Source organism: Pan paniscus, chromosome 2 (genome assembly GCF_029289425.2).
Source record: "Pan paniscus chromosome 2, NHGRI_mPanPan1-v2.0_pri, whole genome shotgun sequence".
NCBI lineage: Eukaryota > Metazoa > Chordata > Mammalia > Primates > Hominidae > Pan > Pan paniscus.
The window spans coordinates 54,486,935-54,499,858 of record NC_085926.1 but is presented as its reverse complement, the minus strand read 5'-3'; the positions used below and the strand labels follow the sequence as shown (position 1 = coordinate 54,499,858).

The following is a 12,924-nucleotide window of genomic DNA, read 5'->3' as shown; positions in this document are numbered from 1 at the left end:
TGACTAATGCACAGGTGAGTGTCTCTAAGGTCAATGAGTAGATAGTGTGTTCTGGACAGAAGTTTCCATCAGCTTGGATTCGGGAAGAGTAAAAGAGTGTAAAAAATGAAAAGATTTTCTTTATGTCCCTGGAAGCTATTGCTTCCAAACAGCTGAGGGCCCCCAGGTCCTTCTAAGAGTTACCAGCAAAAGGAAAGCAGAGCATTACTTAAAGCCTGATATGGTTTGGCTGTGTCCCCGCCCAAATCTCATCTTGAATTCCCATGTGTTGTGGGAGGGACCTGGAGGGAGGAAATTGAATCATGGGGCAGGTTTTTCCCATGCTGTTCTCATGATAGTGAATAACTCTCACGAGATCTGATGGTTTTATAAGGAGGAGCTTCCCGGCACAAGCTCTCTCTTTGCCTGCTGCCATCCATGTAAGATGTGACTTGCTCCTCCTTGCCTTCCGCCATGATTGTGAGGCCTCCCCAGCCATGTGGAACTGTAAGTCCATTAAACCTCTTTTTCTTCCCAGTCTCAGGTATGTCTTTATCAGCAGTGTGAAAACAGACTAATATGAAGCCCTACAGCCTTTCACTGACATAGACACCAAGCTTCCTGGGAGCAAAGTGGCCCAAGAAGTAGGACATGGACACACAGAGGTTCACCACATCCATGCATGATGAGCAGGTGGGTGGAGAGCAGGTGCAGGTATCAAAGACTGAGCCACCTGCCAGGGTGCTTGTCAGCCTCTGACCCAGCAACTCTACCTCCACATTGTCCTCTCTTCACTGAATTTCTTCATGTACAACTGCAGTGAAAAAAGGGTTTCCTAGGTGCAGGAGAAAAAGGAAGGCTACCTGGCTCAGGATCAGAGATATTCCCAGGCATAAGCCATGCCACTGTGAGGGACCTGGTGTCACTATCATCATTCTTATAACAATACTAACAATTGAGCTCTCAGTAAACTTTTGTTACACAGTAGTCTGAAATGCTTAATATCCGTTGTTTCATTTTATCTTCACAAAGCCCCCATGAGATAGGTGCTATCATTGTCTTTGCACAGATAAGCAAGAAGCATGGTCTGAGCCTTTTGTGGGAGTAGGGTCAACATGGAGGCAGCAAGGATATGTTATATTCACATTCATACCACACACCCTGTGCGAGCCCGATGGCTGGCCAGGGCACCTGGCTAGCATTCCTGAGGAGGCCTGGGAGCCACCTGCAGACCATCTACTGGTCTCTACCGTGCTTCTTAAATCCTGGAAGTCTAGTCTGCATTTCCCTCAGCAAGGCAATCCCTTTCTCAAACAGGGGGACCTGTGGCATATATAACTAACTGAGTCAGCCCAGGGACAGTAGCTCTTAATCTCTTTCCCCCACTGGAACATACTTGACTGCCACCACAGGCTGCAACACTTGCTGCTGCAATTTTCACGGTGCTGAAGGTGGCTCCACTCTTCTCCTTCCCAGGCAAAACACAGAAAGCAAGTGCTTGATCCTGAAGTTATCATAGAAGTGACCTTGAAACCTCTCTCAGCCATTTTTTAAAAATAAATCATCTACAAACTCCAGCTCCCTACTATTACTGTAACCTTTCACAAATGTCGGGGCACCAGGGTGAAATAAAACACTATTAGTAACCATTCCTGCTCTCCCATTGTCCTTTACTGCTCCTGGTACCACCTTTCAGAATTTCTCTAGCCTAGGTGCAGCTCCTATCCAACTGCAAGACTCCATCTGGATTCCCATTCCTTTGAAAAAAGAGATTAAAAATACAAACAAATTAGATCCTGAAAGTAATTACTTCATTAGGTATACATCTAAAATTACTGTCTTCAGAAACAAACAAGAATCAAAATTTAAATACAAGAAGAGTTGACAGAACCAACAAGCAGATAGATAAAACAACAAACATTTGTGATGGCCTGTAATAAGAGGATTCAGTTCAATTCAACGACATACTTAGAAGCGCATTTCTATTCCAGGTCCTCTGCTATGGTCCCAAGGGAATGAAAAAAAAAAAACACAGCCCCTGCCTCCAAGTTCAAGGGAGGAGAGTACAGTGAAAAAGAAACTGCTGAAAAATGTGATGAATAATCTAACAGAAGGAGAGACAAAACCCCCACACGGGGGCATAAATGAGGGGGCAGAGGATGGTTCTGGAGAGGAGGGCTAGGGCCAGAGGGAAAGACACGGCAGCCGTGGAGCCAGGCTCTCAGGAAAGGACAGGTCTTTCCAGAATGGAGAAAGGACAGTACCCTCAGCAGGAGGTCAGAGCCTAAGCAAAGGTCTTCAGAGAGTCTGGAGTCCTGGGATCTAGCATGACCAGGAAGAGGGGGAATGGGGTAGCCAGGAAAAGAGGGCAGTAAACCAGAGCTGGTTTGTGAGCGTGTTTGCACTTCATTCTACAAACAGGGCTGAATGGAAGGGGTCTGGGCTTGGGGAAGAGCATCCCCTACATATTTTTGGCAGGACAGTGACGGTAACCCATCTGGTTTGCTGGGAGCTGAGTCAGTGTGAGGAATCAATGTGTATCAAATTCCTCCGTGTGCCAGGTGTTCTGCTGGATGCTGCACCTTCACTTTCTTTAATGCTCAAAATGACAATTTACATCTTACAGATGAAGAAACAGAGGGCCCAAGAGTGAAATGCCCTTTCTAGTCCACCATGCTGATACTCACAGCACTGGATACAAGCCCAGGCCTGCCAATCTCCAAAGACTCCTTGATAGCACTGGGAAGAGCTCCATGGTAGACAAGAACAGAGATGATGGGGATGGCAAGGGACAGTGACCCAGGTGAAAAGGGAACCAGGGGACAGGAACAGTGCTTCAGAGAGCCTTAGGCAGGAAGCATAAACTCTTTTCTCACTTGGATTTTGGGAAAGAATCACGTGTACCTAAAGTGATGCCTTTGAGTTTTGCCCCAGGTAACTTCCCTGGACCTGACTCTAGAACAGAGGCTGTGGAAGAATTGCCTTGGAGAATGGTGGTCCCCACTGCTTCTATAACACATGGGGTCATTGTCAATGAGATAATGCACTGAAAGTCCTCACTACAGAGCATGGCTGTTGGTAAGTAATCCACTCATCCATCCATCCATCCATCCATCCACTCACCCACCCACCCTTCATCCATTCATCCATTCATCCATCCATCCATCCATTCCCCCACCTACCCATCCATCCATCCATCCATCCATCCACTCACTCACCCACCCTTCATCCATTCATCCATCCATCTACCTATGCATGTGTCAATCCATCTATTCATCCATCCATCCATTTATCCATCCATCCACCTACTCATTCATGAAATGCAACTTCCAGGCTAAACATAAGCCTAAGCATAGGACTGAGGAGCCACAAAGGGCCAAATCACACCTTCCTTCTACTAATACAACTTCTGAGAAAATACAGACACAAACCTATGCATACACACATATACATCTCTGCAGACCTATGTTTATGCGCATCTGTGCCACATACACATGCAGAAGTATGGAGGCATTGCCAATAGACTTGAACTCAGCCACTCAACTTGTGAATTTTAAGTCAGGGATAGTTATTTTGCCATATAAAATATAATTTCCAAACTAGAAGAGAAAAACTATGAGTAATTTGGGATGACAGCTGTGGAGTTACTTCAGTGGCACTATCTTGTATGTTTCCTATCAAATGCCTTAGTCCTATTATGCTCACATTGCTGGAATAGGGGTTCCTGGAATCCAAACTACATCTTGGGAAAGTTTCCTGGGCCTTGCTGAGGACTGTAGGTACCAACAGACCATGTGGGACGAGGTTCTCGAGTGCTATTTCTCTAGGTCCAGAGCAATGTGCTCTGGCGTAATTCCTCTGATCTTGACTCCCAATACCAAGTTATGGCCATATCATCATCACATTCCATTAGGGCTGGGAGACAACAAGGAAGCAAGATTGGAGCCTAACCCAAATGCTTTAGTTCAGAATCCTGAGAAGAAAATCCATTTCAAGTTGGAATTTGTTTCTGACATCCTGGGGTCAGTCACTCTTGTTCACTTATGTGTGTGCTCTCTCTCCCTCTCTTTCAAACACACACACACACACACAAACACACACACACGTGAAGGGAAAAGAAACAAAGGGAAAGGAAAAAATTTTAAACAGCTTTTTATAAGGTTTGTGAGCCTTCTTGCACATCAAATAGCTCTTGGAAAACAACATTTTAATGATTTCCGTGTAAACGAATCAGAAACATATGGATTAAATTTTCCTTAAAATATACACATGTAATTAAGGGGAAAAGTGCCTGGCAAAATGCATTTTGTGTTTTATCAAGCTCAACATTTGAAAAATAGGTTGAGACATCTGACAAATCCAAATTCAGCAACCCTGCCCATCCCTCCAGCAGCCTGCATTCTCTGCTCCTAAGCAGGGGACCCAATGCCATCTCATCAGACTTCTGCCCTTTTCTTGGGCTTTTTAGAAGAACCTATTGGACTGTAACAGACAGATTGATTTCTCACGCTCTGCAGTGGTGGTTACAGGTCTTCCCTTTCCTGGAGCTCTTTTCATTTTCAGGGGCTGGACCCTGAGCACAATGTAGCTTTGCAGCCCAGTTTTCCCAGCCTGACTGGGTGCCCTGCTGGGGAAGTCTAGAGGATGAAGGCGTGGTCTAGCCTGTGTCCTGCAATTCACACCTCCCCTTCACCTCTGCCACTTCAGCCTACCTCTCCCGGATGTCCTCCGTTACTGGGGGAAGAAGAGGAATTGAGATTGGGTTACTTCCTATGTTTTTTCTTCCTCTGTGCAAGAACAAAGTGAAAACAGTGTTTTGATTGTAATCTATATTCATTCCCTTACCTTGCAATAAGTATTTATTGAGCATCTACCATGTGCTGGGTATCCTGCTGGGGTTCCCGCCTTCATGGGGCTGATATGCTCACTGGAGCTTGCTCTCTAGGGCCCCAGGCCCAAGGGCTCTCACCTTATCCATCCAGTCTTGGCCCATGTGCTGTTCTTCTCTGGATTTTCTCCAAACCAGGCCCTGAACACCTCCTCCCTCTCCCTCTTCTTCAGTGTGAGTGGGAACTGGTATTCTTCAGTGGCTCTCTTCCTGGCAAAGCTGTCGCCATATTTCACCTGTCACCATCATGTTCATGACCTCCTGATGGCTCCCACAGCCTCTCACCACCTGGCCAGCCCTTCCAGGCTCCATAATTGCCTTTCTGACTTCCACAAAGGAGCAGTTGTTCCCACTGCTGCTGCCACTTTGGCTGGGATCTGCCCAACTTGCCCCACTCCACAGCCCCCTTGGACAACAAGCTCCCTCAGTCTTGGAGTTACAGTACCTACTCACCTGCTAAAGGCCCCCCTTTTAATGCCATCACCTGGGTGATTAGGTTTCAACATACAGATTTTGGAAGGACACAAACATTCAGACCACAGCACTTGAGTCCTGGATGGACACCATGTGCCATCCACCCCTCTAAGTGTTCAATCCTCAGCACATCCCCCGAGGCAACTCACTATGATTGTCATCTCCAGCTTAGGGATGAGGAAAACGAGGCACAGGTATTGTATGCAGTTACAGATGTGAGAGTAGGGCAACCCTGGGGTCAGTGGGTCCTTGTCAGGTTGGATCTGGGTGTGACTCTGGGTGTGACTCTGGCCCCAGCCTCCCTCCATTCCCAGACATTTCCAGGCCTTATTCTTTAGCTTTCCTGAAGAGTCTGTGGGCCACCCAGTCTCCTCTCAAAAAGTTTCTTTGCTATCAGCCAGGTTCTGTTTCTGTTGCTTATAAGAACCATGAAAACACCACAGCCCTGGATGACGTCTCATAGCCCAGGAGGCACAGGTGTCAGTGTCTTCCACACCAACCAACATCTGGGAAAAACACATCTGTAAAGAGCATGGGCAGGGGTAAAGGGGGCACAAGGCTGCATCTGCAGGGTCCTCTGCCCTCAGAGAACCTAAAGTAGAGAAGGAAAGACTGCATGCTCTGCATTCACAGAACAGAGCAGTGCTAGAGCAGAGGAATAAACAAAAGTCACTTCCATCACACAAGACAAAAAGAATCAAGGAGGTTATATTTGAGCTGGTTTCTAAGAATAGGCATTAGGACAAGCAGGAAAGGAGGGACAGGGATAATAGGAATAAAAACAGTGAAATAAACTACAATGGAAGAAAAAGGAAGGTGTGTTCAGTGAACAAAAGCAGGGTCTCACCTGGGTGGACAGAGGTGGAAAATGGAAATGAAGGAATAAGTTGAGAGCACAGCATTTTCTTTCACACACATTCACATATTTACAAACACACATGCACAGACCTGCCCATAGACAGAAACATGCACATACATATAAGGTGTATGTGTATACGTACTGTATATGTGTGTGTATGTATATATGTATGTGTGTGTATATAATGTGTATATATACGTATAAACTTTACAGCACTTCAGTTGAGAAAGTCCTTAAAAGAGTTCAGCTTTATCTGAATTCTCTGCCAGATCATCAGCAGTTCTTGCAAAAGCATCCTGCCTCTTGCTTTACTCATAGAGGATATGGACTCATTTACGGCTCTAAAGGTATCAGCCATTCATCTTCAAAGTCTCCAAAATAGTAAGACTCACAGGCTGGGGATGCCAGAGCAGCCACTCAGCAAACATCTGCTGAAGGAGTTTCATGAAAAAAGCTGCTGCATCAGGCACGCTGAGGGCCCTGAGAAGCATTTCTAAACACTCTATGAATATGCCTCTTTGAGTTCCCATGGGCACAGCTTGCCCACATCACCAACTTTGAAGCTGCAGTCTCTTTCAGTGCTCAAGAGAAAGGCACCTCAGCCAGAGAGGAAAGCATGAACCCGGCTGAGCAGCCCAGTTGCCAGGCCCGCCCACGGAGGCAGAAAGCAGACTGTAGAAAGCAAGTAGAGTTTACCAGCTAGTTTCATCTAGGACCAAAAATTATACCCCAGAACATAGATCACAGAAGCTCCTAGGCAAGTATCAAACCACTTTGGTATATGCCCACAGAAGTCCAAGCAGCTAGGAGAGAATGACCTTGTATTGGTTTTCTTTGTTGGGGGTAAGGTTTCCAACCCAAAAACAGCACAGCCAGTGACCAATCTCCGAGCATTTGTTTTGAGTAAGTCATCAATAACTAGATCTGAGCTGGAGGACCTTCTAAACATAAAATATATTTCTGTAGCTTGAAAAGGAAAAAAAAAAAGGCTGTTAGGGGCTGGTTTGAATTAGGTAGAGTGGAGACAGGAATTTGCCTGAAGTCCCTGCCTCTCCTCTGCCCTTGAGCAGTGATTCACTACCTGGCTGAGACAAGACAGAACACCTGGCTGACCCTGGTCCATGCCCCACAGCCTGGCTGGGTGACAATGGACTGGGCAGAGGTGATGGGCAGATCCCAGGAGGGCTGCTGAGGATGACTTTGAATATCATTATCTACCTCCCACGGCTCAAAAAAATCTGACTATCCCTGAAGATTCTGTCTAGGAATCATTACAAGCATGATTCTATAGCCTGGGTGATCAGTGGTGGTGTGGGTCCCTTACATGTTACTACCATTAAAAGGCACAATTATGCCTTTAAAGCTAGAGGTGCAATTAAATCTCTATAATGGTGTTAATGGCTCAAGAAACCTTGAAGCAACTGTCATATTTTAAAAGATCATTCTGAATTGTTTTACGTCTGAAATTGCTCTGTAAAATCATGTTAATTTTTCATCTTCAGTTGGGAATATATTGAATGCCAAGAAGATGGCTTTCTTTTGGCCACATCGCACAAAAAGGGGCAGTTTCATTTAGGATTTCATCTGCTGACAGGATCATTCTAGAGAACTAAACTCCACTAAATGAAGCTGAGCTCAGCCCTCTATGTCTTGGTTCCATTTGTTTCTAAGGAAGAGTCCAAAGTAAAGAGTAGGGTAGAGGATATGGCCCAGTCCAGAGCCCTCTAGGATTTGTTTAGATTGACATCACTTTCTCTAAGAGGAAAAATGAAAAAAAGATGAACTGTGGCCCTGCCCATGTGAAGAAGTAGACAGGTCCCATCCTTGGCACTCCCACTGTCCCCTGGCTGTCCACACTGTGGCCAATATGTGATACATGGTGTTCTAATTATCTCATTATCTGTTCCCTATATGAACTGTGAATCTCTTGAGGGAGGGGCTGCATCTGATTCACCTCGGAATCCCCAGTAACTATCAGAACAGTTAATGAATGGGGTACTGCCTCCACTGACTCTTAAGGATGGATAACAGGTAAACCAGGAAAAAGAGACATTATGTATCCAACTATACCTAATATCCAACACGCATAAGAAAAATGTTTCAGAGACAGTTAGTTGGAATCTCTTTAATCACTGACCAAACCCCTTAAATAGTGACTTAGAACATTTCAGAAGTGCAATTTGTATTCATGTTATTTTCCAATAAAAACAACGGCGGCTAAAATGCACTGCGCACTTTCTGTATGGTACTGTTGTATTAAGGGCTACACACACATCATTTCATATCCTCTCACTAACCCTCTGAGGGAGGCAGTATCATTATCCCTATTTCACAAATAGGGAAACTGAGCCTCAGAAAGGCAAAGTTGCTTGCTTAAGATCACACAGCCTACAAGAGGAAGAACAGGACTTAAACCCATAGCCCTTGCTCTTGACTACTGAGCTCTTGTATATGATTTGGAAACTGGCCCCTGATATCTTTGAAACCTTGATGGGAGACAATGTGGCATATTTTTTACTTTGAAGATTCCATGACTTTCTGGCTTATTTTTCTAGGAGGATAGTTCTTTGTTTAGAAGTTTTTTAGCTATGACCAAGCAGAGCAAACTACTACTCAATAGCGATAGGATAAAGATGCTGAAAACTACTACTCAATAGCAATAGGATAAAGATGCTGAAAACAACTTAAACCCTTTATAAACATTATTCCATTTAGCCCTCAAAACCACCCCCATGAGGTAGATATGATTATTATTCACATCATAAGATGAGAAAATTCAGACCTAAAAAGATGAGGTGACGTGCCCAAGGTCACAGCCAGAAGGAAGTAGAACACGGTCTGACCAGAGTCCATCCGATGTCAGAGCCCAGTCCTTGGCCACTATAATTCCAACTGGAAATGGCAGATGGGAACTTAGGGAAAAATAAACTCTAGAGTTTATGTGAAGACTGGATTTGAGGCACACAAGCCTGGAAATAAGGAATTCTGTTAAGGTCCATGCTGCTTTATACTCTAAGAAAAGACCCCAGCTGTTTCCATTGCACCCCTAGGAGCTCTCCAGCCCTTAAATGCCATTCCACAAACTGGAAGAAGAAAACAAAGGTACCACATCAGGGGTCAGCAGACTACAGCCTGCAGGTTACATCCAGCCATCTCTTTTTGTAGGTAAATTTCACTGGAACACAGCCATTTGGCTGCGTTTGTGCCTGAACAGCAGAGTTGCAACAGAGACTCTATGGCTGGCAAAGCCTAAGATATTTACTATCTGGTCCTTTATAGAAACTGCCAACCCCTATTCTACATGTTAGAGAGCCTGATGTAAACAACCAGCCAGAGAAACAGCAAGCCCAGAAGCTCCAGGCAGAACAGGTACATGCTTCACCTATCCAGTTGATACCTGACACACTCAGCTTATAACTGTGCTTTTCAAAAAAAATGAAACAAACCAAAACTATATCCCAAACCAGCCAGCCCCTACTTCTCAACCCCCTGATTCTTCACCTCCTAAAAGGAGCAGCGGCTGGGAGTCTTACCTTTGTTGTACATGTTCGTTGGTACTTGGACGTCACTTAGACTGATGTTCACAGGCAAATTATTAAAATGGTCATTTGGGGCTAAGATGAATTCCTTCCCCAGCTCCAAAAAATTCCCGTCTTTATCCCTTTCATTTATCAGCACAGCATTGAAGTATTCATACTGAAAGACAAAGTCAAAAAACATTACATGTGGCTTAGGGAAGAGGGCTGTGAACTCACTTAGACCTGGGCACAGGCCATGTGCCATCCCTTACACTGTGGACCTTCATCTGCTCACATAATCTTTTTATGTTTTATGTACTGTCCATGGCTGCTTTTGCATGGGTGAGATAGCATTATATAAATATTTTCCAATGTCACTAAATACTCCCAGAAAACATAAATGTTAAGGGGCAACGCAGTACTTTCTTATGTGCATATAGAGAAAACTGCCCTAGAAACATTTTAATTCTTTAAATTTTGAAGAGAGACCCTGACTTTATGCAGCCTATATTAAGTTGAAGGAGGCTGAAAATCAGCAAAAAATAACAGGCAAATATACATCAGATCATCATGCTTGCTATGGAAAAATAATACAGCAGGGTAAAGGGATTAGCAGCTTCAGAAGGACTGTGTGTTTATACATGGTGTTTGAGAAGGTCTCACTGCGATGGCAACACTCAAATAGAGATTAAATGAGGGGAGAAATCCAGTGGTGTGGCCATCAGGGAAACATCCGAGAAAGAACAGCAAGGGAAAAGCCCTCAGATGGGAGTGTGCTGGCATGATTTACAAATGGCTATATCATCATCTCACATATACAGAAGGCTTACTTTGTGTCAGAAATTACTCTAAGTGCCTTTCATGTGTTAACTCATCTGATTCTCCTAACAATGTTATGAGGTGGATTTTATGAGTATTCCTACTTCACAAATGAGGACACTTAGGAATAGAGAATGTATACGTCCTGCAAAAAATTACATAGCTGATAAGGAAAGCCAGAATTCAAATACAGGCCATCTATCTTGAGTCTGTGCTTAAATCTACTGTATCAGATGGCCAATGGCAGGTGTGGGTGGAATTAACAGAGCAGAACCTTAAAATAACTACAATTAATATGCTCTAGAGGCTAATGGAAAAAGTGGACAACATGTAAGAACAGATGGGTAATATAAGCAGAGAGATGGATATTCTATGAAAGAATCAATGTGAAATGCTAGAAATCAAAAACATTGTAACAGAAATGAAGAATACCTTTGCTGGTTCATTAGTAGACTGAACACAGCCAAGGAAATAATTGCAGAGGATGAAGATGTGTCAAAAGAAACTCCCCAAAAAGAAATGCAAAAAGAAGAGAAAATAGAAAGGGAACAGAATATCCAAGAATTGTGAGATAATCACAAAACGTATAACATATGTGTAATGGGACACCAGACTGAGAAGAATGGAAACTGAAATATTTGAAATAATAATGGCTGAGTATTTTCCAAAATTAATGACAAAAATCAAGCTACAGATCAAGGAAGTTGAGAGAACACTGAACACAATGAATATTACAAAGATTTACATCTACACATATCATATTCAAACTGTATAAAATCAAAGACAAAGAGAAAATCTTGAAAGAAACCAGAAAGCGGGTGGGAGAATCTTACCTGTAGGGGAACAGGGATAAGGATTACATCAGACTTCTCTTCAGAAGCCATCCAGGCAAGAAGAGAATGGAGTGAACCACTTAAAAAGTGTTCAAAGAAAGAACCATCAACCTAGAATTCTGTATCCCATGAAATTACCCTTCACAAGTAAAGGAGAAATAAAGACCTTCTCAGGCAAACAAAAATGAAGGAATCTGTTGCCAGTAGACTTGCCTTGCAAGAATTGTTAAAAGTTCTTAAGAGAGAAGCAAAATGATATAGTTTAGAAATTCTCATCTGCATTAAGACAGGAAGAATGTTTGGCCAGGCACAGTGGCTCACACTTGTAATCCCAGAACTTTGGGAAACCAAGGCAGGAGGATTGCTTGAGCCCAGCAGTTCAAGACCACCCTAGGCAACATGGTGAAACCCTGTCTCTACAAAAAAAAAAAAAAAAAATTAGTCAGGCAAATTAGTCGGTTGCGGTGGCACCCGCCTGTAGTCCCAGCTACTTAGGAGGCTGAACCAGGAGGATCACCAGAGCCTAGGAGGTTGAGGCTGCAGTGAGTCATGATTGTGCCAATGTACTCTAGCCTGGGTGACAGAGTGAGACCCTGTCTTACCAAAAAAAAAAAAAAAATAGTGTTAGAGCAAGAATAAATGAAGGTAGATAAAATATTTTGTTATTCTTAACTAATCTAACATATAACAGCTTGTTCAAAATAATAATAGTAATAAATTACTGTCTATGGATAAGTGAAATGAATAATAGCAGTGTTATAAGAAACTGGAGGGAGGAATGTGGAATACTCTGTACTATGATTTGAATGTGTTCCCTCCAAATTTTAGGTGTTATAATGTGACAGTAATAAGTGGTGTGGTCATTAAGAGATGAATAGGCCATGAGGGCTCCTCCCTCATGAATGGGATTAGATGTCCTTATAACAGGGATTGACAGAGAAAGTCTGTCCCTTTTTCCATTCTATCTTCTACCAGGTGAGGAAACAACACTCTTCCCTTCAAGAGGATACAGTATCAGTGCATCATATTGGAAACAGAGCAGCCTACACCACACACTAAACATGCCAGCACCTTGATCTTGGGCTTTCCAGCCTCCAGAACTGTGAGAAAATAAATTTCTTTTCTTTATAAATTAAGAAGAATTTATAAAGTCTCAGGTATTCTGTTGTAGCAGCACAAATGGCCAAGACACTCAGTTATAAGATACCTGCACTACAGATGAAGTAGTGTAAGGTTATCTGAAGTGGACTTAAATTAGTTGTAAATGCATACAGCAAACTTTAAGGCAACTACTAAAATAACTGTAAAAGGAAGCATAATTTATATGCTAAGAGAGGAGAGAAAATTAAGTCACATAACATGTTCAATTAAAACTAGAGAAGGCAGAAAAAGAGTAGAAGAAAAAAAAGAAAGAAAGAAGGAAAGAAAAAGAAAGAAAGAAAGGAAGGAAAAGAAAAGAAAAAAGAAAAGAAAAGAAAAGAAAAGTGAGAGAAAGAAAGGAAGGAAGGAAAGAAGGAAGGAAGATGGACGGACCTGGTGTAGTGAATAGAAAAC

General features: G+C 43.2%; 1 protein-coding gene across 3 annotated transcripts in view; it reads right to left on the bottom strand.

Moving 5' to 3' along the window:
- The window catches only part of CACNA2D3 (calcium voltage-gated channel auxiliary subunit alpha2delta 3), a 951,279-nt gene that overhangs the window by 566,696 nt on the left and 371,659 nt on the right, over positions 1-12,924 (bottom strand). For all 3 annotated transcript variants that reach the window (XR_004670571.3, XM_003818723.8, XM_034956678.3), the window contains exon 5: positions 9,734-9,896. Coding sequence is in view for 2 of the 3 variants with exons in the window: in XM_003818723.8 (XP_003818771.6) it covers positions 9,734-9,896 (163 nt within the window). In the remaining variant the exon portion in view is untranslated. The remainder of the gene's footprint in view (positions 1-9,733; positions 9,897-12,924) is intronic.